The sequence below is a fragment of the Elephantulus edwardii genome, unplaced genomic scaffold, assembly GCF_000299155.1.
Source record: "Elephantulus edwardii isolate Elephantulus edwardi_28Jun2011 unplaced genomic scaffold, EleEdw1.0 scaffold00108, whole genome shotgun sequence".
In the NCBI taxonomy this organism is placed as follows: domain Eukaryota; kingdom Metazoa; phylum Chordata; class Mammalia; order Macroscelidea; family Macroscelididae; genus Elephantulus; species Elephantulus edwardii.
In genome coordinates this window covers 2,418,530-2,441,288 of record NW_006399858.1, presented here as the reverse complement: position 1 = coordinate 2,441,288, position 22,759 = coordinate 2,418,530, and the positions used below count along the sequence as shown (strand labels likewise).

General features: G+C 44.6%; 1 protein-coding gene across 7 annotated transcripts in view; it reads left to right on the top strand.

Moving 5' to 3' along the window:
• LOC102867049 (transducin-like enhancer protein 4-like) overlaps positions 1 to 20,310 on the top strand; it is a 215,243-nt gene extending 194,933 nt beyond the window's left edge. For 4 of the 7 annotated variants that reach the window (XM_006891982.1, XM_006891980.1, XM_006891981.1 and 1 more), the window contains 8 exons: positions 471 to 664; positions 1,515 to 1,591; positions 13,207 to 13,456; positions 14,993 to 15,240; positions 16,570 to 16,717; positions 17,740 to 17,890; positions 18,210 to 18,286; positions 19,896 to 20,019. In XM_006891982.1, the coding sequence (XP_006892044.1) occupies positions 471 to 664; positions 1,515 to 1,591; positions 13,207 to 13,456; positions 14,993 to 15,240; positions 16,570 to 16,717; positions 17,740 to 17,890; positions 18,210 to 18,286; positions 19,896 to 20,003 (1,253 nt within the window). In that variant the 3' untranslated portion in view covers positions 20,004 to 20,019. Of the gene's footprint in view, positions 1 to 470; positions 686 to 1,514; positions 1,592 to 13,206; positions 13,457 to 14,992; positions 15,241 to 16,569; positions 16,718 to 17,739; positions 17,891 to 18,209; positions 18,287 to 19,895 lie in introns of all 7 variants that reach the window. The other 3 variants (XM_006891977.1, XM_006891976.1, XM_006891978.1) reach the window with 3 other exon arrangements.
• Positions 20,311 to 22,759: the final 2,449 nt, after the last annotated feature.

The window sequence follows — 22,759 nt, the reverse complement described above, 5'->3', positions numbered from 1 at the left end:
AGAGGCAGTGTGGTTGGCGCAGGATAGAGCAGGGTTTAGGGCTGTTGTGCATAGGGTCGCTATGAGTCGGAAACGACTCGACGGCACATAACAACAACAAACAACAAACTAAAGCAAGTGAGTTAACCCCATGAAGGTTAGAATGACATTTGGAAATATTAAAGCAAGCCTGTTTGAGCCATCGGTCCCGTCATTCTCTCTTCTTTTGTAATGCATGTAAGGGTGGTTGTCTTGAGGGTGTGTTGGTGGTGCTGCTGACCTGAAGATGGTGCCCATCTGGTGGTTTGAATCCACTAGCTTGTCCTCAGGATAAAAATGGGCAAGGTCTTCTGTCCAATTGATTGACACCCTCCTGAAAACTCACTGGAGGGTCAGCTGGGAGTCGGTTCTGACTCAGTGACTAGTTTTGAGTTTTTGAGTTCCAGAATATCAGACATTAGTGTTCTTCTGTCTTTTCCTTGTTTCCTTAGCTTCAAGCCTGAGAACCCCGATGGCTGTTCCGTGTCCATACCCAACCCCTTTTGGGATTGTACCCCACGCTGGTATGAACGGAGAGCTTACCAGCCCTGGGGCCGCCTATGCCGGGCTGCACAACATCTCCCCACAGATGAGCGCTGCTGCTGCCGCCGCCGCTGCTGCCGCTGCCTACGGAAGGTCCCCAGTGGTGCGTGCATGGGCCTGCAGAGTGGGACTGTCCCAGGGAGGAGAAAGCTATCCCTGTGTGCTTATGACTGCAGTGTGCAGGCTGAGATTGGTGGACTGACAGAGCAGGACGGTCCCTGGGGGGAAAGGGCTGTCCCTGTGTGCTTGTGACTACAGTCTGCCAGGTGAGGTTGGTGGGCCTGCAGAGCAGGACTATCCCCAAGGAGGAGAGGGCTATCCTGTGTGCTTGTGACTACAGTCTGCAGGGTGAGGTGGGCATGGAGGAACCTGTGTTCTCTTGTATAGCCAAGTAAGCCAAGGGATCTGCGTTCTTTTGTAAGATGGGTAGTTTCTATTATATTATAGTGCATCTTGTTTTTAATCTTAAGCATTGACCATATAATAAAATGAATATAACAAACCCCTTAAGGTCCCCAGTGATTAACATAGTTTGTTCTTGACCAGAAAATTAGTGATTCGAATTCTTCAGAGGCCCTTCGGGAACAAAGTCTGGCGATTTGCTTCTGTAGATATTTCCACTGAGAAACCCGTAGAGTAGCTTATTCAACCATGCACAGAGCAGCCATCAGTTAGAGCCCATTCTGTGGCCGTGGATGCGGGACTTCCGTGCGGTGCCCCTCCTGAGCTGCTGCAGATCTGAAGACCTTTTTGCCCCCATGTGTCTCACAGTGATGCTGCATTCAGCCCTTAAATCCGAAACATCATTTGACTTCATTAGTAAATGGTTTACAGATATCCAAAGTCATGTTTTCAGTCTTTGCTCTCAGGTTTTAGAAAAGACATTAAATAGGACAAAATGAATTAATGGAGCCACACTTGTTTTTTGTTGTTTTGCTGGGGGAAAATTCTAGGTTGGCTTTGACCCACACCATCACATGCGAGTCCCAGCGATACCTCCCAACCTGACGGGCATTCCCGGAGGAAAACCGTAAGTAGCTTGCGCTTCTGTACATTGTGCCTCACAACCTGGTCCCTGGCTGGCCCTGCGCAGAGTCCTCTTGGACAAGGGGTGGGTGCCTTTCACAGAAGATTGTGGAGAGATCTCACGGGTTGTGTTTTTCGTCCTTGCAAAGTATTTTTCATTTTCCCTTAGCATAAATGAAGAAGCAGTGGAGAAGGATTTTGTATTTTCACTTGAAAAATTTGAGCTTCTAATATGGAAATGCAGCTTACACCAACATCTCCAGACCTCGGGTCTCCTCTGTGTCTGTTACTGATTTCAAGACGGATCTTCTGTTCAGAAAGTCTGGTGATTGTTTGCATGCCTCTGAATGCTCAAAAGTTGGACATGTTGGACTTCAGATGTAGAAAAGAAGTCAGAATGGCATTTTTTGGGATTTTTTTTCTAGGAAAGGTGGCTTACTCAGTTGGCTGCCTGGACGTGAGCTGCGTATTTAGAGTGTCTGTGTCCATCCCTCTTTGAGTTACGACACACACAATACCACATGCCGGCTTATGTAGCCATTCCTGAATGTTCTATTTGCTCTCTATATCTCATCCATGTCCTTCATTTCAGTCCAGTGCACCTGTGTTCATTACTGCTTAGGTCGTCCTGGTAATTTGCTCCTCCCAGATGTGAAAGCTTACGTCAGCATGAGTGTACGCACTTTCTCTCAAATCCCGCAATTCTCAGCTCCTTCTCGTGTCTCTCACTTGAGGTCGTGCTTGGTTGTTCCCACTGTTCTGCCCTTACAGCCTTGTCTTAAGTTGCCTCCTCACTTGCTGCCACCCTCGTTTAGATTCCCCCTCCACTTTGATACTCCTGTGTAGCCATGGTGTGCCTTGTCCCACTTACACAGAAATGCCTTGGCGGGCCAGCAGAAATGTCTGCTGTTCAGTTCAGAGAAGTGATACCAGGGTCTAAAACAGTACCTCCTTCAAGGATGGTGCTCACAGCTTACTTGTTCATGGAATGAATGAATGAATGGTTATGTCCCAGTCTCTCTCCTCTGACCTCCCATTGCTTGTTTCTTCACTGTTACACTTAGTTGTCATCCGGTTGTTTTTTCGGCGCCTACTTAATCTCCTGTTGTCCTAACCTCACCTCCCACCCCACCCCCAAGTGTTGAATAGGACTCACCTTGACCCTTTCTCACTTTCTTCTGACGCTGTGTCAATCTTGGATCTTCTTCTGTCACTCACTTCTCCACTGACTGCTGTGAACTTCCCCATCGTGTCAAACTCAGAGCTGGCTCCATGGTCAAGTAGCTCAGTAAATATTTGATTGATTAATAAGGGAGAGTTCGAGGTATAAACATCAATTACCATAGCATTCTGTGTACCTGTGTGTGTTCTGCAAACAGTTGTTGACTGACAGGTCTTGTTGACCAAGTGCTGTCAGGTATAGGCGGGTGACAGTTTGACCTTTTCCAAGAAATGACTAAATAGCAGGGTCAGAGGATTAACCAAATAACTCAAATGCCTGTGCCTATGAACTTGTGTTGCGAGAGAGGCCTTCTTTAGGAGAGGTGCTTTCTGTTTGTCAGGGACTGCACATTTACCAAGCTGCTGTGCTCAGAGCCTGCAATACAGCCCTCGGTGTACAGAGGCGTGGTGCTGCTTCCCTCAGCAGCCACCCTGAAGCCTCACTGAAAGCGTGCAGAAGTAGCTGTCATTCTGACCACTAGCAACCCCATGTGTGTCAGAGCTGAACTGTGGAAACCGTAGAGTTTTCAGTGGCTGAATTTTCATTAGCTCACCAGGCCTTTCATTCTAAGGACTCTGGATGGACCTGAACCTCTCAGATGCTCCACTGTTTCAGTTAGCACCTGAGCATATTGGCATTTTGCACTCCTGGGAAACTCTTCAGATGTGTTGGGTATCTTTAAAGACATGATGGCCATCTTGGTTTGGGCCCATTGAATCACAGAGGCGTTGTAACTGGTCAGGTGGGAGAGGGGCTTCTTTCTGAGGCATCATTTAGACTCTTAGCTTTCTCATGTTGATTCTCAGCATTAGAAGTTTTTTGAGAACCTTAGGAGGGAGAAGGGCGGTCTGGTGGCCTTGTGGGTGGGGAGTTGCACTGCCGATCCAAAGGCAGGCAGATTGAATCTACTGGCTCCTCCTTGGGAGAAGGATGAGCTGTCTTTTCCCCATGTGACTTAGAGTCACAGAAAAACAATGCTCAGAGGCTCAGCTGTAAGTTGATTTCTACTAGCTGGCAGTGAGTTTGAGGTTCAAGAGGGAAGGGGGGGGGATGAAGGATTATTGGGACATTTTCTTCCTGGAAATGAAGTAATACTTCTTCTACTGGCTAAGTCATACCTCTGCTACTGGCTAAGTCATACCTCTGCTACTGGCTAATAATACTTTATGAGGAATCCCATAAGAGCCTTGGTTGACAGATACAGGCTAGGAGTCCATCAGACCCAGGTTTGCATTCTGACTCTGATGGTCAGCTAGGAATATGGCTTCATGCACAATTCCTGTGAGCTTCAGAGATGGCACCATGAGAGGTATGAGGATGAAGTCTGGAACACGAGGTGTTAAACATCGTCATTGTGCTTAACCTCGTGGAACATGGTGGCTCTTCAGTAAACTTCAGCATCATCTTCCTTGCAGACTTGCCCCCCACAAATATTAACCGTTTCTCAACTAACTTATGGAGTAGAAGCTACAGCAAGTTTCAGGGAACTCACATCATTCAGAAATGACTCAAGATTGAACCAGTTTGAGTCCATGATTTTTTTCCTCTGGTGTATCTTTCTGTAATGTAAGCAAGACACATATAAATGCTCATGAGCTTTGAGTCCAGCTTTTAGAGCAGGGATGTGAACTATTGTATGACTCTAGATCTTAAGATACAGAAATGTGACACTTTGTCTAGTGCAAAGCACATTGTCTTTTGCTCACGTAAAACTACAAATCAACTAAAAGCTCCTCACTCCCTGCAAAACCCACTTTCTCTAGAAAGTCAGTTGTCCATCTTGGTCTTAATTATTTTTTACAGAATGAATTGTTAGATATTATAAAAAATCATAATTAAATGTATATACCCAACTAATGAATAAAGTAGCATTTCTTTGATAAATTCAAGTTGGATCCTCTTATCTACGTAGGTCAGTTTGCAGTTGGAGGGATAAGTTGAAAATGGACTTTTCCCCACAATACTTACATGAGATTTACATGGATAGTTGGAAATGATTCTGTTAAAAAACATGGTATTAATTTACCATGGGCAATGGCATGTGACTGCTGCAGTGACAGAGAGCTGGGGCTCTTGGGCTGCAGGCTACTCACAGTTGGGAGACCTGCCTGCATTGTGTCTGTCTTATTTTGGTTTGGTTGTTTTTCTTTTCTTTCACTTTTTAAAAAGTAAACTGGAGCTTTCAAGATGGTAACACATAGTAAGCACACCAAAGGATTTGTTGATTAACAAATCTACTCAGCAGTAACTCATTGCTGATATCGGACCCTCCAGAGGGTTTTCAGAGGCTCTAAATCTCATAGGAGGAAGTTGCTCAATTTTTCTCCCCCAGGTAAATTTGAACAACTTGCCTTTAGTTTGACAGTGCACTCCATACCCATTAGGCCACTAGAGCTACTGAAAAACTTTTTAGTGGGCGCATAAAAGACTTGAAACCTTAATATTCTATTATACTTCACAAATCCACCAAACTCTTTTTGCCATCTGGGCAGCCTGTTGTAATTCTAACTCCCCCTCCCTCACTCCCCCCTCTCTCTTTCTCTTCCTCCTCCTCTCTCCCCTCTGTGTGTGTACTATCGAGTCAGATCTGACTGGTGCAGGAGGAGCTTGCTCCTCCTTCTCCAGCAGAGCATCTGATGGGTTAGAACCACGCACCTTTGGGAGTGCAGAGCAGCTTCTTGCCACTAGGGCACCAGAGCGTGTGCACGCCTTCCCCCCCACCCCCCCAAACATTTTAAAAAGAGAGTGACTTGCAGGTCCCTGTGTTGTCTGAAATCTTCTTCTGTCATAAAGTAAATGTAGCATATTCAGAAACAAATTGACCCTTTTCCTTAGGTGTCTTCTGTCTTTGTAGCATGCCCTTGAATTCCTGCTCCTAGCTTTTCATAGTTTCATGGGCTCTGTGTGTGTGCATGCATGCAACTCTCTGTGTTTGAAGACAGTGTACCCATGCACTTCCCCTCCAGCCCTTTTCAGTCAGTTCTCTGGGTGTGTCAGCATGTATTACTTACTTCTTAAACTCATTCTCCTTAGGAAGTACTTTCCTATACTATGTCTTGATCCCATTTTCCCCCAGCCCTATTGGTGTGGCCCTTAGGGAGCAGCCACTGCAAACCCCATAAACCAAGCCTGTCTGGGGACTCAAATCCACTAACTTTTGGAAGAAAGATGAGCTGTCTCCTTCTGGGCAGTTCACAGGTTCTTGTTTCCTGAGCATAGAAACATCATTGCTGTTTTCTCTTCACATGGTATTTGTTAACACTCAAGAGTTCTTTGTTGACTTATTTCTTTTTTAAAATTTTTGGTTCTTTTTTTTTTTTAGCCTTTTTTTTTACATGTTTTTGTGGGGTCTTTTAAATTCACATTGTATTTCATATGCTTATTCTCATACATTGTGTCTTATAAAAGTAGTCACCTTTGATCTGTGTCTGCTATTACCCCATCTTTTTTAGGTTCCCACTATCATTTCCAGTTACTTCATCCCCTCCCTCAACCCACCAAAACTCTGTGACTTGATTTCTTCCTCTGTGCACCCCCCGCAGCCTCTGGCCCACTCCCGTTCCTTCTTTTATAGACATCTTTCTAGTTATCCTTCTGTTTTTACAATAATAGTCTTAGGCAATATTTGTCCTTATGTGCCTGAGTTAGTTCACTCACCATAATGCTCTCTAGCCTCTTCCACGTTATATAGTATTTTTCAAAATTCTTGTTCCAGAATGCTGCATGGTATTCCACCGTGTGCTTATAAGACAGTTTCTCACCTATCATTTGTTGATGAACATTTGAGCTGTTTCCATCTTCTTCCTATTAGGAATAGTGCTGCTAGAAACAGCTACATACAAATCTCTGTTTATGTGTCAGTTCTGTTTTCCTTGGGGTATATTCCTAGCAGTGGAATAGCTGGATCATATGGAATTCCTATATTGGGCATTTTGAGGAAACGCCAGACTGCTTTCCAGAGTGGTTGTACCACTTTACAGTTACACCTCTTCACCCTTCACTTTGCCTAGCCCCTAGCCCCTTACCTTAGACTATTTAAATAATTGTCTCTTATTTTCTCAGGTCATTGTGGTTTTGCACCCAATTATTATTTTTGTTGTTGTTCCATTTTTCCACTTAAGACTTTGTTGCAATAATGTCACAGACTTGCTCTCCCCTCAGAAACACCCCCCATGAACTCTGCCTATGAGGTATGGGGTTGGCGGTTTGGCCTTCACTCTGTGTGGTTTGATGCTGCTGGGTTTTGGTGAGGTGATGTTTGACCTCCCAGTCCACCGATGACAGTCCCTGCTGAATGCATACGTCCCCAGTATAAACAGCCCAGGTGTTTCCCAGATAATTTCATTTCCTTTCCGATAGCATTTTTTCTTTGTTGTTAATGCTGCCATCTGAAATGCTTTTGCCACCTTCTTCCTTCCGAGATGGAGATCTTTGAGGACCGTCTGTAGTACCTGTGTCTCTCTTGAAACATAGTTTTGTTTTTCCTTTCTGAATCACAGACCCTGACCCCTCCTCGTCTCTGACCTGATGTTAGTCACGCCTGTCTGTTCCATCATACTTGCTCAGTGAGAAGCCATGTGTAAGACCATTGCCTTTTCTGTGTTTCCTCTTGTGATTTGCATGGAAGTTTTTGAAGAAGGTGGCTTTTTCTGTTCAGCCATGGCTCTACATTTTGTTATTGTATATGGCATTAATTACAATATACACAGTGTAGCCACACTTTCCCACTTTAATGGTCATTTCCGTTAATCCTTCTCGCCTCCCCTTCCTGCCTTTTGAGCTTTATCCCTGGCACATTTGGCCTTGTTAGTGGCGGTCAGCTTGAAGACTGTTGTTTGCCTTCAGGCTGGGTCGCAGGGGTGATTTTCTTTCTGGGTTTGAAGGTAACAGAGGGTCATGATCTGGGGGTTCCTCCAGTTTCCATAAGACCAGAAAGCACTGCCATTTGCATGTGTCCATATTTTTTACCCACTCTCTCTAGTAGTGTTGGTCAAGAGTACTGATTATTACATAAACTGCCAACAAGAGCATATATATTTGTTTTCGAGGGAGTGCACCCAAGTACTCCTTAGAAACAAGGACAGTGAAACTTAAGAAGCCAGTAAACACTTTGGGCATGTTGTCAGGGGGAGTCAGTCCTTGAGGAAAAGACACCATGCTGAGAAAGAGAGAGGCCGGAGAAAGCATGGAAGACCCTCAACGAGGTGGACTGACACAGTGACTGTAATAATGGGCTCAGGCATGTCCGAAACTGCGAGGATGACACAGGCCGGGCATTATTTGTAGGCTCAGTAGAGTCATAGTTGACTTGAGGACACATAGGATTGCGTGAACGGTGGTAGCTGGACACCATCTCATTCTTCTTGCCTCAGGTGTTAATGAGTGTTGGTATCTGTAGAATTGCCCTATCTGATTTTATACCCTTGGAAAAATAGTTCTATCAAAATTCAAACTCCTTGTCATCAAATCGAAATGTACCCTTAGCTGACCCTCCAGTGTGCTGTCAGAGTCTGTAGCGTGTATGGGAGCAGCTTGCCCATCTATCTCTTCAAAGCAACTGGTGGAATCGAACTGCCAGAGAGAACTGCCTTTGCGTTAGCAGTGCAGCTCTCTACAGCCTACGCCACCAGAGAGCTCCCGATCCAGTACATAGCAGGAAGGTAGTAGGTGCGGCTGTGTTTTAATTTGGTGGAAGGCGAACACCCCTGTGAGCCTGAAGTTTCGTATATTTCTAGCAATGTTGACTTTCGTTATAGATGCCAATATTCTGTCAGTTATACCTCGAAGAGCTCATTGAAATCGAGTAATAAGTATGTCCTAAGGCTTTCTCCTTGTCTTGAGCATCCTTTATGTATACTTACAGCAAACAGAGGGCCATATTATATCTTTACTGGAAGTAGATTCTTAAAATTCTTGACCTTAAAGAAGTGCTGGGAACATAGTAGGTGTTCAAAATGGTTTTTGTTGCATTAAAGAATGTTTTCTTGAAAATCTCAAAGGTATATTTGCTTAGTTTCTCAACTATTTAAATTCTTAAGACACTTTACACGCTACTTAGTGGTTTTAGTTAGGAGTGGTGGTAAGTAAGTCATTAGGAATGTGCACACTCTAAAGTTGAAATAACCATCTTTAAGACCCTTCAAGAATTAGTGTCCATGGCCTCTTATTGCCTGCCGTCTCTACCCTCAGATGCTCAGTCTTTCTCTGAGACACTACTGTCTTACTGGTTCTGAAACCTGGGCTCTCCTGAGGCACCTTTCACGCACAGCCCTCTTGGCAGTAACTCTCATTTAGTCACGTCAAACACCCTACAGGTCCCGTGGTCAGATTGAGAAAGTCTGTGCTTTCTCCTACTCTGTGTCTTTCGGAACTTCCTTTTCTGCAAATCCTCCCCTCTCTGAGTTGTAGCATTTGACTCTGCCCTGCCTTACATTGTTGGCACCTTCTCCCAGTATCTCAAAGTCTTGGACCCATGGCCTCGAGGTAGGCTGCTTCCATCCTGGGTGATACTGACACCACATGGTGCCATCCACAAGGAACACCCTTATCTCCAGTGAACTTAACATGCTGATAGTGAAGACCTGGCCTTACTCTGACTGTATCCCTTCCAAAGTCCAAGCACCCCACCCACCACCTCCATTCCCATAGAGCCTGAGTGACTGTGTTTCAGACTGTTCCCAACCTCCTGATTCCTGGCACCTATTCACCACCTTCTTCCCTGACGTGATTACACCCGCCCCTCTTCTGTCTCAACACTGACAGAACACTGCTCTGTCATTCAGCTACCAAAATGATCAGTTAAATACGTACGTCAGTCCACCGCCTCATCATAGTCTTTAGTGGTGTTTTACTCAGAATAAGATGCACATTTCTTATCATGACCTGTGAGGCCCTTATAAATATGACCACTACTTTTCTCAGCAGCCTCTTACCATGTTCCGCCAAAAGCGCTCTTGCCTTATCTTTATCCTGGTGTGTGTGCGTGCGTGTGTGTAAAACAGTGCTTACTGCTTCTCGAGGTTACTTCTTTATCCGGGGTGTGGGTGTGTGTAACAATGCTTACTGCTGCTCTAGGTTACTTACTTACTTACCTGCCTCTGTGTTAGTTATTTTTCTCCTTGAGGTTGTACACTCTGGCAGAGTAGGCACACCCTTGGTCAGCTTGTATAGCTCAGATTTCCCAGAACTTAGCATGTTTTAGACATCTGGCATCTGAGAGCTGGACAATGAATAAGGATGCCAGAGAATTGATGCCTTTGAGCTGTGGTGTTTTAGAAGAACTCTGAATAGACTGCCAAAAGAACACATATGTCTTGGAGATAGTACAGCCTGGGGGCTCCTTGGAGGCAAAGATGACACAGCTTTGTCTCATGTACTTTAGGCATGTTGCTAGGAGAGGCTGTTCTTGCAAAGGAACATCCGGCTTGAAAACAGTGGAGAGTTGGTGAAGGAGCGTAAGCCTCTCAGCCAGGTAGATTGACACAGTGACTGCAGTAGTGGGCACAAGTGGGTCAGAAATTATTCGATGGCACCGGACGGTTCAGATCTGTTGTTCATAGGGTTGCTGTGAGTTGTGCTTGACATGATGGCAGCTAACAACAACTCTTTACTGAAGAAATAGTAAATATGCTCCCTTCTGGCTTTTTTAATTTGTGGTACTTTTTGTGACGTTTCCTCTTTGTCCTAGATAATTAATAAATAAATCCCCATTTCATTCATTGGCCTATTCTGTCTCTTTTGACATCGAGTTCTCAAATACTATAGACTCCCACCATTCATGGCAATGACTGGGTAATGTTTTATATTCATTTGTATGATTATATGATGAATCATTCCCTGTACCCAGCACCCCTTCCCCGGCCAGCCACCTTTGGCTTAGGCACTTAGAGCTGTGTGGGCTTCTTGGACCTTAGCACCATACTTGGCACATTGGAATATTCCAGAAATAGATTTTAAATGGATGAATTGCCTAATAGCTTGTGAATAGAAGGACCATTACCCCCCCCCCCCCAATTTGGTTATCCCTCCTGATTACTGTAAGTCCCAGAGCTTTACAAACATCAGACAACTCTCTTATTTGCCCTTTAGTGTTTGGTAAGTTTGCCCTCAGTTGGAAACCAAACTCTCCTCACAGCAAATTTATTACATGCATGTGCACCTTTAAAATTCTTGAAAAAGCTTTCAGTTGCCTTCTGCACTAAAATAAAGCAAAATAAGGACCACGTAGGGAATTTTGGTGCTATAGTCTGTAAGAAGTTCTGCTGCTTACCCAAAGTCTTGGCTCTTGGTGGTTCAAATCCACCAGCGACTCCAAGGGAGCAAGATGGGCAATCTCCTCCCCTGTGACATATAGCCTCCAAATTCCACCAGGGGGTCTTCAGTTCGAGCGTGATCATAGTGACTGATCACAGGAATACGTACCACTTGATTTGATGGGAACAGATCTTGTTCAGACCTGCATGCTGCCTGTATTTCCCTGACTCTAGATGATCACTCTCTTAAGTCATACTGCTCAAACTTCCTCCTGCCATTTGGGTTCCTATCTACCCAAATGCGAAGAAAATCTCTCCGTTTTACATGCCCTTCAGTTAGCGTCCTACTCACCCTCACTGATAAAGTGCTGTTTACATGATCCTCAGACTCTAAGCCCATGAGCCCCCTCTTCAGTGATCCTTTCACGTCACATACATCATAGATCTTACAGTCCTACTGGTGTTAGCAAAGATACAAATCCCGTGTCCCTGGACCTTCCACCTCAGATCCCCTTAGTATATCAGTTACTTTCCACACCTGCATTGTGAGCCTTTCTCTGTGGTCTGGAGGGATGGCCCTCCACAGTGTGGCTCTCCCGCTGGCCACAGCCACCTGCAGGTTCGTCCTTTCTAGGACAACCATGTGTCTGTTATAACTGAGCATGTAAATGGGTCGAATGTTGATGTCAGGTTTTATCTACAGGTTTTGCATTGTTGCTGATCAGTGCAATCGAGTTGACTGATCCATTAATACCTCTGTGAACAACCATCGAGTTGACTGATCCATTAATACCCCTGTAACCAACAGATCTGAACCTTGCCCTGCCTTGGGCCATCACACTATCTCTGATACGCTCAAGCCCACTGTTGCTGTCCCTGTGTCAGTCCGTCTCGTTGAAGGTCTTTCTCTCTTTCTGACTCATCATTTCCCAGCATGATGTGTTTTTCTCAGGATTGGCTTCTGGCAACATGCACAGTGCATGTGAGATGGAGTTCCACCATCCTTGTCTCTCAGGATCACCCTGATTGCACTTCCAAGACCGCTTGCTTCGTTCTTCAGGTTGACCCTGACAGACTCGGTACTCTTCTTCAACACCCTAATTCAGAGGCATCCGTTCACCAGTCTCTGTATTCTTTTGGAAACCATGAATGGTTTTGCTTTGGTTCTGTAACTCTGCTGCGGTGTGCTCCTGTGTGCCTCCACAGTGCTTTCCCTTGATGTGTATTTCATAAACTTCTCCCCATAAGCAACATACTCCAGAGCTTTGTGCCAACACGGAATGACTTCATTTCCAAAGTGGGCCACTACCTGCGCTAGAACATCCCACAGGCCCAGCTCCTCCTGGCCATTGCTGAGATCTCCTGCCTCCAGGCATCTGCCAGGTGTCCTCCAGCCTCACTTGTCCTCCCTGACTTTAGGGTCCTAAAAATAGAGATGGGTTCTGAGAGAGACAATCTCTACCTTAAGTTGTATTTTAGAGCTAAATGCTTTCATAATCTGAGAGCTTCTCCCAGAAAGGAATTGGAGCTGCAGCTGTGGATCTGTATTCATAGGTGGGCCATTGGGACAGTCACATGAATGAAATGCCTGTTTTCTTTGGAATTATTTGGATTGATGATTGTCAAGGTCAGTCAAGGTGTTAAAAAAATTATATAAAGCCCTATTTATTTTTTTTGCATGTCTGCTGTTCTACTGCTTTTGAGGCCTGTGGGCTCGTTTAAAACCTCATTATTTTCACGTATTATTGCCTGGAGTGGTTTGATGTGTAGGTACAATCTCACCATAGGCCTCTGTGTCTCCAGGTAGAAGGGACACAGGCTAGTAGGGGATCTCTGAAGTCTTGCACTTATCACTGCTTATCCTGATTCTCATGACAGCTCTGTGCGGTACAGGTAGCATTCTGACTATTTTAGACATTTTAATAAGCTTCAGAGAGGTTAAGTAACTAGGCATCTTACACAGCTGGCAGTCAGCTTCTTTCAAGCTGCCTCTGAATGTTGTCTTCTTTCCACTATACAGGTGAATTTGCTTGATTGCAAGTTGTAAGTGGCATTGCCAGTGTTACATTTTCATCTCATTAACACTTAAGTCCCTTTTGTAACATTCTCTCTTCCTCTGTTTCTTCCCTCTCTCCACCACCATAGAGCATACTCCTTCCACGTCAGTGCAGATGGTCAGATGCAGCCTGTCCCCTTCCCGCCCGATGCCCTCATTGGACCCGGGATCCCCCGACACGCTCGCCAGATCAACACCCTGAACCACGGGGAGGTGGTGTGCGCCGTGACCATCAGTAACCCCACGCGGCACGTGTACACGGGCGGGAAGGGCTGCGTCAAGGTCTGGGACATAAGCCACCCTGGTAACAAGAGCCCAGTATCTCAACTCGACTGCCTGGTGAGTGAACAGGGATACAGGGTCCCCTTTCCTTCAGATAAGGGGAAGCGATGAACGGGAGGATGGAAGGGGAGGTGTAGGTGGAAAGCAAAGTGTAACACCACAGTGGTGATCACAGAAGCCGGCATGCAGCTTGTTGGTCTTTCCCTTGGCCCGAGTTGGAAACAGTCTTTGTTCAGATCCTTGACACAGGATGAGCCAATATTTCCCAGGCACGACCTGGCCCCAGTTATGTTTTCATTAACTTGTCCCAGTAATGCAGAAAGAAGGACTTTGTTTTTCTAGACTAAACTAGTTGCCGTTGAGTTCCAACTCAGGACGGCCTCAGGTGTGGTAGAGTAGAGCCAGGTTCCATGGCCTTTTCAGTGGCTGAGTTTTAGAAAACATCACTACTCTCTGTCCTTTCTTCCCATGTCCTCTGGGTGGATTTGAGCCTCTACCCTTTGGTTTGGAAGCAGGAGTGATACCCACTTCCTACATAACATGTCTCCAGAAACTCTGTGAACTTTGGTAAATGTCGATAGTGGTAGAAAGGCTTTCAGACCTTTTGTTCATAGGGTCGCTATGAGTCGTGCTCGACTCGAAGGCATTCAGCAACAACAACCTTTTGGTTAGCCCTTAACCGTCTTGAACGGTGTGTACCATCTTGAGCCTGTTGGAGAAAGGGAGGATGGTGCAGGATAGGATAGGTTTCTGATCTCTTGTTCATGAGGCCATTCGACAACACCTGATTTAGAAATTTCTTGTCTCAGATTAAATCTGATGAGGGGGTCAATAGGATTAAGGGTCCGCAAAATGGTTCCTGTAAGCATGGTGCTAAACATCATAATCCATGCAAAGAAGAACCTACTGGTTCCTGTGATAAACGCTAGCTATAACACTAGCTATCTTTTTGATACTTTGCTTATTATTTGCCCTTTGTAATTTTGGAAATTACCAGTTGGTTTCTTAGATCAGTGGGAGAGTGTTGCTGAGTGGTTGATTTTTCTTCCCCATCACTGAACATTCCTTGAGTAAGTCTTGCTTCCAGTTGATGCTGATTTAATCCAGTCCACAGTGCCTTTCCATCAGCTCAGGCAGTGCCTGGCAGAAGAGTTGGGCTCTGGAGGTCTTTGACCCCTGAACCTTGACTGCACTTGGAGAACTTTGAACACCTGTGTTCCCAGCTTTGCTCCTTCAGGACTGCAGGAGCTCCTGCATTAATGCATGCATGTATCTGTGTGTGCAAAAGACTCCAGTAGTTGAGGACTATACAAAGCTTTTAATTTGGTGGTAGTGGTAGGGGGTGGATCTAGATCTTTGCATTCTGATGCTAATTAAGATTAAATATCTCAGCACTAAATTCTGAAGATCAAGTTTAAGTACTTCCCTAATTTCATGTAATTTTCTCGTATTAATCCACTTTATCATTGTCATAAGTATAAATGGCTCATTAAAACCAGGAGGGAACACAATACTTCTATGGATTTCTGCTCTCATGTTAATGCTGTTTTCCTTTCCTCATGAGTAATCGCTTGATGGGTTTTGTCTTCACAGAACAGGGATAACTACATCCGTTCCTGCAGATTGCTCCCTGATGGGCGCACCCTAATTGTCGGAGGGGAAGCCAGCACTCTGTCCATCTGGGACCTGGCGGCTCCCACTCCCCGGATCAAGGCGGAGCTGACTTCGTCTGCCCCCGCCTGCTACGCCCTGGCCATCAGCCCAGACTCCAAGGTCTGCTTCTCCTGTTGCAGCGACGGCAACATCGCCGTGTGGGACCTGCATAACCAGACACTAGTCAGGTGGGTTGGCGGCACGTGGGGCAGGTCGTGAGGAGTACCCCATTTGAGAACCTTCATCTGATTATTAATTGTTAAAAGCAGATTGACTTTAAAATTCTGGAAACAGATTATTTATACAAACTCTTGCTTTCTAGGCTCTCTACCCCCAGATGTTCTTCTAAGCTTCTTCAGTGTGGTTTAAAATAGTGAAGTCCATTTGACATAATTAATGGACATTCTGATCTCATGACCTTCTAAATCTTTAAGGGGAGGGGATTCTCTTTGCTTTAGAGTCTCCACCAACTCCTAGCTCACCCTCCATTGAGTTTCTGAGGCTATAAACAGTATAAAGGAACTTAGCCATCTTTGTCCTGAAGAACTGCTGATGGATTCAAATTGCAGAGATGCGAACTTAGCATAACTCACTAGGGACTATGTCGTCAGAGCTGGTAGTCCCTGAATTCATGAAGCGTTGCTGAATCTAGAACAGATTATGCTGAGCAACATGAGTCAGGCACAAAAGAGCAATTTTAGTATCAGGCCACGGCTGTGAAAAGGGAGCAAAACGTTTATGACTTCATTGTCTTATTAAAACCAGTGACTGTCAAGTTGCTTCTGACTTGGGTCACACGTGGTGAACCCTGGTATGTCTAGGTAGAATGTGCTCCTTGGGTTTTCAGTGGCTGCTGTTTGGAAGTAGATTGACAGGGCTTTCTTCTGATGCACCTGTAACGCACCATCTCTTGCTTGCTTACACCATCATTCCTGATATGTCTATCAGTAGAGAAAGAAGATTCATTCTGCATGGCGTATGTGGCCTGAGGTGCTGTGTGTATGAACCTCATTCATTTAGCAAGCATCCAGAACTTACATGGCCTAGACTCAGCTGCATGCTACTCACCCTGAAATGGTCTTGGTTACCCATTGCCCCACGTTTAAGGATGTATGAACCTAACCGATATCTCTTTAGAAAGGGACTTATGTTCTGGTGGGTAAGGATACTGGTGGGTAATATCCTCCAAGGAGTCTCCCGAGCCCAGCCCCTAAGAGAGGAGGAAACAACAGGTGTGACTAGCCAGGTAGAGTGTGAGGAGATTGAGGCTAGCCAGGTGAGCAGGTAAAGGGAAGAGACCCTCAGTTTCAGTCTGCAGAAGACTGTAGGACTCGGCCTGCGCTGCATGTTTCATAAGGAACTCTGATAGCAGAGTGAGTTATATAAGTTGTGCTGCTAACAGGGTCGATCAGGGTTTGAATCCACCGCCTCCTTCATGGGAGAAAGATGGGCTGTCTCATTGAAGAAGTTTAAACTGGAACTCCATATTTAATGCCTTTTCTGGTTTTGACGCTCAGGCAGTTCCAGGGCCACACGGACGGAGCCAGCTGTATCGACATTTCCAACGATGGCACGAAGCTCTGGACGGGCGGACTGGACAACACGGTCAGGTCCTGGGACCTACGTGAGGGGCGGCAGCTGCAGCAGCACGACTTCACGTCCCAGGTGACTGGTGTCCCCACCCCAGCCTGTGTGAAGTGCTGGGCTGCCCTGTGTTCCTGCACCCCCACCCCCACTCCCCTCCAGCACAGCAGCACCACTTCACATCCAGGGTTGGGTCAGTCATCGAGGACATTTTAAGAGAATAGTTTTTAGGGAATATCAGACACACTAAAAACCAGAATTAAAAAGTGGTTCATGTATTTTGCCAGATGTGATCAAGTCATAGCAGTTTTCATAACAATGAAAAAATCTGCAGTTTCCTTCCCAGATTTTGTGTTATTTAGAACATTGGTATATTTCTAGTATTCCATTAAACATAAAATGGTTTTTATCTTACTTTACTAACAAATAAGAACCTGGAAGGTTTTTCTTTCAAAGACCATTACTTTGTATATTTGTTAAGTAATAGGGTTAAGTAACAGGCCATGGTCTTCGCAATCACTTGTTATGCATCAGAGAGTTGGACAATGACCAAGGAGGATAGAAGGAGAATTGATGTCTTTGAGCTGTGGTGCTGGAAAAGAGTATTGAGAATACTAGTATTGAGAAGACTGCTGGGAAAACAAACAGATTTGTCCTGGAAAGGGTTGAACCGGGTGGCTCCTTGGAGGCAAGGATTCTGAGGCTCCGTCTAACATACTTTGGACATGTTGTGAGGAGAGACTGGTCCTTGGAGAGGGACGGCGCAGGAGGGGAAGGCCCTCTATGAGGTGGATTGATTCAGTGACTGGGATAACCGGGATGGGAGTGTCAGAGACAGTGCGATTGGCGCAGGACAGAGCAGAGTTTAGGGCTGTTGTATATAGGGTCGCTATGAGTCGCAAGCGACTCTACGGCACATAACAACAACAACATGATTGATAGATAAATTATTATATTACTCATGATGTGACTTTAGTTTCTTCCTGTTAATCCAGATTGTCTTGGTTTCTGTCAGAGTTAAAATAATCCCCGGAAGATGGGTTTGTCTGTGGTGAAAGTGCTTACGTCACCCATAGCATGACAATTTCCCATCTTAATCCTAGATCTTCTCTCTGGGCTATTGCCCAACGGGCGAGTGGCTGGCGGTGGGGATGGAGAACAGCAACGTGGAGGTGCTGCACGTCACCAAGCCCGACAAGTACCAGCTGCACCTGCATGAGAGCTGTGTGCTGTCGCTCAAGTTTGCCCACTGTGGTAAGCAAGCAGCTTCTCTGTTTTCTGTCATTTCAAGTCAGGTGCTTCCACTTAGTCATGCATCCTTCTTTGGAATTGCATCGTTTCCGTGCACATGCCTACTTCCGAATGCCGTGTAATTTTCTGGCGTTTATCCCCTTTATCATTGTCATAGTATACGTGACTCATTACATCTGGGCAGGTTGGCTTTTGCTTTGAAGTGAAAGATAGCTATATTGCAGATGCCTCTTTTGTAAATATTTTCATGCTCTGGAAAGTCGGGCTCAAGTGTCTGATGAAGTAACTCACACTTGTCTATTGTGAAACCTTCTTTCTGTAGGCAAGTGGTTTGTGAGCACTGGGAAGGACAACCTGCTGAATGCCTGGAGAACACCTTATGGGGCCAGTATATTCCAGGTAATGTGTGCTTGTTTGCCTGCCTTGTGGTGATGCTCACAGGCGCCTTCTCTGATAAGAATTACACACATGGTGTTCCTGGGAGGTCAGGGCCAATGTTCTCACTGTGTGTGAGGAGAAAACAGCTCGGGTTAAGTGTCGTAGCCTCCATGGTGCGGAGCTGGGTATCCCGGATGTTTCTGGCTCAGGAGCCCAGCTCTACCCATTGCACTGCATTGCAATTGTGGGACCCCTGGTCACTCCCTGACTGAAATTTTGAGTTTTCTGTTTTGGTTTTTTTTTGGGGGGGGGAATTAGGGGTTTTTGTTTTGGTTGGTTTTTAGTTTAAAACTTGAACAAGTTGTCTGAGTACTGTTGTTATTATATTATTTCTTTGCCATTCCACCTCCCCCACCCCCCAGCCAACAAAGAGTGTCAGGGTTCAGTATATCTTTGTTAAATTTTTAACTTGGATTCTTTAATGTTATGTAATGGAACTTTAATGTCATAAATTATGTTTTCTTTTATTGATGAAACTTTTATAGAGGGATCAAATTGTAGACAAAAACTAAATGTGATTTTTTCCCCCCATAGTAATTTTTTTAGAAAAAATCATAGTATCTGTTAATCAAATTGTAGACAAAAACTAAATGTGATATTTCTTTAGAAAAAATCATAGTGTCTGTTTGTATGCTTTTTTTTTAAAGTCAGTAAAACATTACTTAGTGCTGTTTTCTCCTGATAAAATAGTCTAGCTCAGTGGTAAGGAGGTACATTCCCAACCCAAAGGCACTTGATTGAACCAGCCAGATCCATAGAAGAAAGATAGCCAATCTCCTGTATAATTTCCTGCCTCTGAAAACCCGCTGCGGGGTCACTATGAGTCTGTTCCAACTCGGTAGTGCACACCAACAGCTCCAATCTAAAATAATTTTTGATAAATAATACCAAACTTTGACTTACTTTTTATGAACACAGTCCACTTAGAATTGAATTCTGAACCATCACCCTTACTGTACTTCCTGCCAAATTTGGCATGCACAGTTCTAAATAGGGTACTTTGTTATTGTTTAAACTGTTGAAACTCTCCGCCTTCATATACAGGATAAATTACAAAATTGGACTTTACTATAAAGAATTTTCTGTTTCTACCTCAAGAAAGGTAGTATTTTCCCCAATATGTTCCTCACTTAAATGCTATGGTGTCCAGTGAATGTTTCCTGTTTATTACTGAGGCTCAGAGAGGGACAGAGCGTCATTGTCAGAGTTTTCACGGCTCTGTCTAAATCTAAGCTATATGATTGCAGCCAAGGGGTTTTCATACTCCTCACACCCCATTCTTTTCAGTCTGGAAAACACGGTTTGAAATCATCCCTTGCTGGACCGGTGAAGGTCAAGGTCACTGATTTTGTGTCCCTTCCTTGCCCATTCCCAGGGCAAGAACAGACCAGTCTGGGGAGGTGCACCCACAGTGTGGGGGTTGGCCCCTCTCTACCAAAGCCTTTCCCCTGTGAAGTCCCTGTGACTCAGTGGAGGGCGGTGTGTGTCAATTTTGCCCCAGATCTTCCCATCCTGTCTCATTAGCTTTTCTTCAGATACTTAATGTTTTTCTTGATGTGCTTTCTCCTAGTCCAAAGAATCCTCTTCGGTGCTCAGCTGTGACATCTCGGTGGATGACAAGTACATTGTCACCGGCTCTGGGGATAAGAAAGCCACAGTTTATGAAGTTATTTATTAAGGACAAATCTTCATGCGCACTTTGCTCTCCCCCCGCTCCTCGGTAACCCAGCAATCCAGATGCTCCTTACCATTGTGGAGTTCAGTCCCCTTAACCCCACCTCCTACTTGCTGTTTAATTGTGAATACTCATTAAGAATCTGTGATACCAAATCTTTCAGATATCTACTTGGAAGAACGTGGGATAGGCGTACTTACCAGTGAATGGGATCTTTACTTATGTATCATATCTGTAATATATTTATTTTGTTTAAAGAAGGCTTTCTAACAATGACTGACTAAATACAGCTGTCTGCTCCTGCATTGATAAAGAAAATGCATCCTATTTGATACCCTAATCCCCCCTTTTTTGATAAAGGAGGGGAAAGGAAGGTTTAAACTGATTAAACATTGTCACTAACTGTAGACTAATGACTGTATAGAGATGTGAAATGTATAATTACACATGGAAGCAATATGTTGCTGTGTTGTTAAGTTTTTAGGTTTTTCTGTTTTTACGTATTTTTTTAAAAACAGTTTGGGAACTTGGTTGAACAATTAGAATACGACAGCCCAAGTCGTAGTCATTTGAGTCTATTTGGACAAATGTAATCATATATGTAGAGAGAGCGCTTTACATAATCTCTAAAAAGAATTGGATTTTTCTTTCATTCCCCTCCCCCTTAATGACAGATGTCTTTGTAATATCTTTTTAATTCTTTTTTTAAATTGTACTATAGTCAGATGAACAAATTGGCCTCAGAAAGATAAAGTAATCCCTGCTGGATATTTTTGCCATGTTTCTTAGCCAAGGGAGAGATGTATCCTGGGGCAGTTTTGTCTTTAAAAGACATCACGGGCTATTTTTTGGCATGTTCTTTGGGAACTGCACAGCTGACAGGGACAACTCCTTCCACTGTGCAAAGCCGAGTCTTTTACAAAACAGTGACAGCCGAGGAGGATGAGCAAGGACCTCCCGCTAAAAACCAGAAAGAATGGACTCTCACCTGGGATGAGGACTTACTTTCTTTACCTCCGGTTCTTTCTATGTCTTAGTTGGAAGTCCCCGATACGGACACAGGCTGTGCCATTGTGCCAGAAACATTGTGTTATCTTTTATGTTGTTGTTGTTGCTGTTAAACTATGATATGTGACTCCTTTTTTATTATTGTTTTGTTTGAATGCTTTAAAAAAACACAAAACCCTTTTAAGTCTGTGGATCTGCTGATGTACAGTGCCTTTGCTGCTATGGATCAAAATCAAAAGAACCGTGTAGATAAACTTTATTGTATACGTAGAAAATGACTTCATTTCATACTAGAAATGGATGGATGCTGCAAGTTGAAATGGACTGTCCATTGACGTTCCTAATGTGGTAGCAGAAACAAAAATGGTGTCTTAAGTGCTTAGTGTTTGATGTCATTAACAGTTTCGTAAAACTCTACAGTGTAGAAAGATTTTGATACTAAACTGTGCATTGTACATAGTTCTAATGCATTGTATTGACCACCGGTACTTCTATAATGGTAGATTGTTTGTTGCATTCAGACTTTTAAGCATTAAACATAATTAACTTCTACTACGCTTATTTTGCTAATTCTTTGCTTTGATGGCTTTAGTTTTCTTTTTATAATCTTGGACCTTTTCGTGCCTCTATGTTAAAAATGTATATTTTAGTCTAGAGAGAAGTAGTTGAAGTAGTGTAGATTTTTATAGTTGCTGTTTTTATTTCCACTTCAGACTTGAAAAGTAGATGATAGCAATGACAGAAGTTACTTTCCAATATTGAGTAGCTCTGTACTTGTGAAAACACTGTCTTCAAAAATGTTTTCCCGTCACTCAAAACATTGATGCTTTCAGCTGAGCTGCCCGATATGGTCAGCACTCGCCACTTGGGGCCATTTAAATTTAAAACTCAGTCCATGATTCTCACTATTTCTCAAGTGTCCAGGAACCTCCTGTGGCTGCAGGATCTGGTTGACAGGATGGATACTCAGCATCCCCGTACAGGGTGCTGGTGGGTCAGCTCAGCATTCAGGTTTCTAGCTCAGGGGCTGGGGACACATTTCCATCCTAAGATCCAAAGTCTCTGAAAGCAGCAGGGTTTTCTGGCTGTGTGACGATCTGTCATGAAGAAGGAAGTTTCAGTTCCCCATTCCTAGAACACGGCGAGCTGACACAACGGTCCACTGGGCAGGACGGCTGGGGAGTTGGAAGCACCAAGGGCAAGACCCAGCGATGGTCGGCACAAGCTGGCTGACCATTTAGGTCCTGGATTAGTTTAGCAAAACTTGGTCATTAATAGCAGCCCGCATGTGTGTTACTATTGTTGCTTTAAGCCCATAGGAAAGAGCCAGCTGGAGAATCTCAGTAGGTGCAAGGGGATTGTGACCTGAGGCTGGTGGGGGAGCCATGGGACTAGTTATGAGGGTCTGCTCTGTACAGAGCACTGTGCTGGCTGCTTGGACATGGTCTTTACCTCCAGGTGATTACATCACATTTCCCATGCTCCATGCTCCTGTACGGTTCCAGAGCCAGACAGCCGAAGGGCAAGGCGGGACTGGGGAAGGTGGGCCTTGTCTGTCCAGTATGTTCTTAGCTCACTAGGAAATTGTGGCACCTCAGGAGAGGGGGTAAACGGTTAGCCTCCAGCCAGCTGAACTGTCTGAGAGCATGTGATACCAGAGGCTTTGCCAAGAGGAGGTGGCAGTCCATTGTAGGCTGAGCAGCATCTGCAGGATCTCGACAGACAGTGGCCCACTGTCCTGAGAGCTTCAG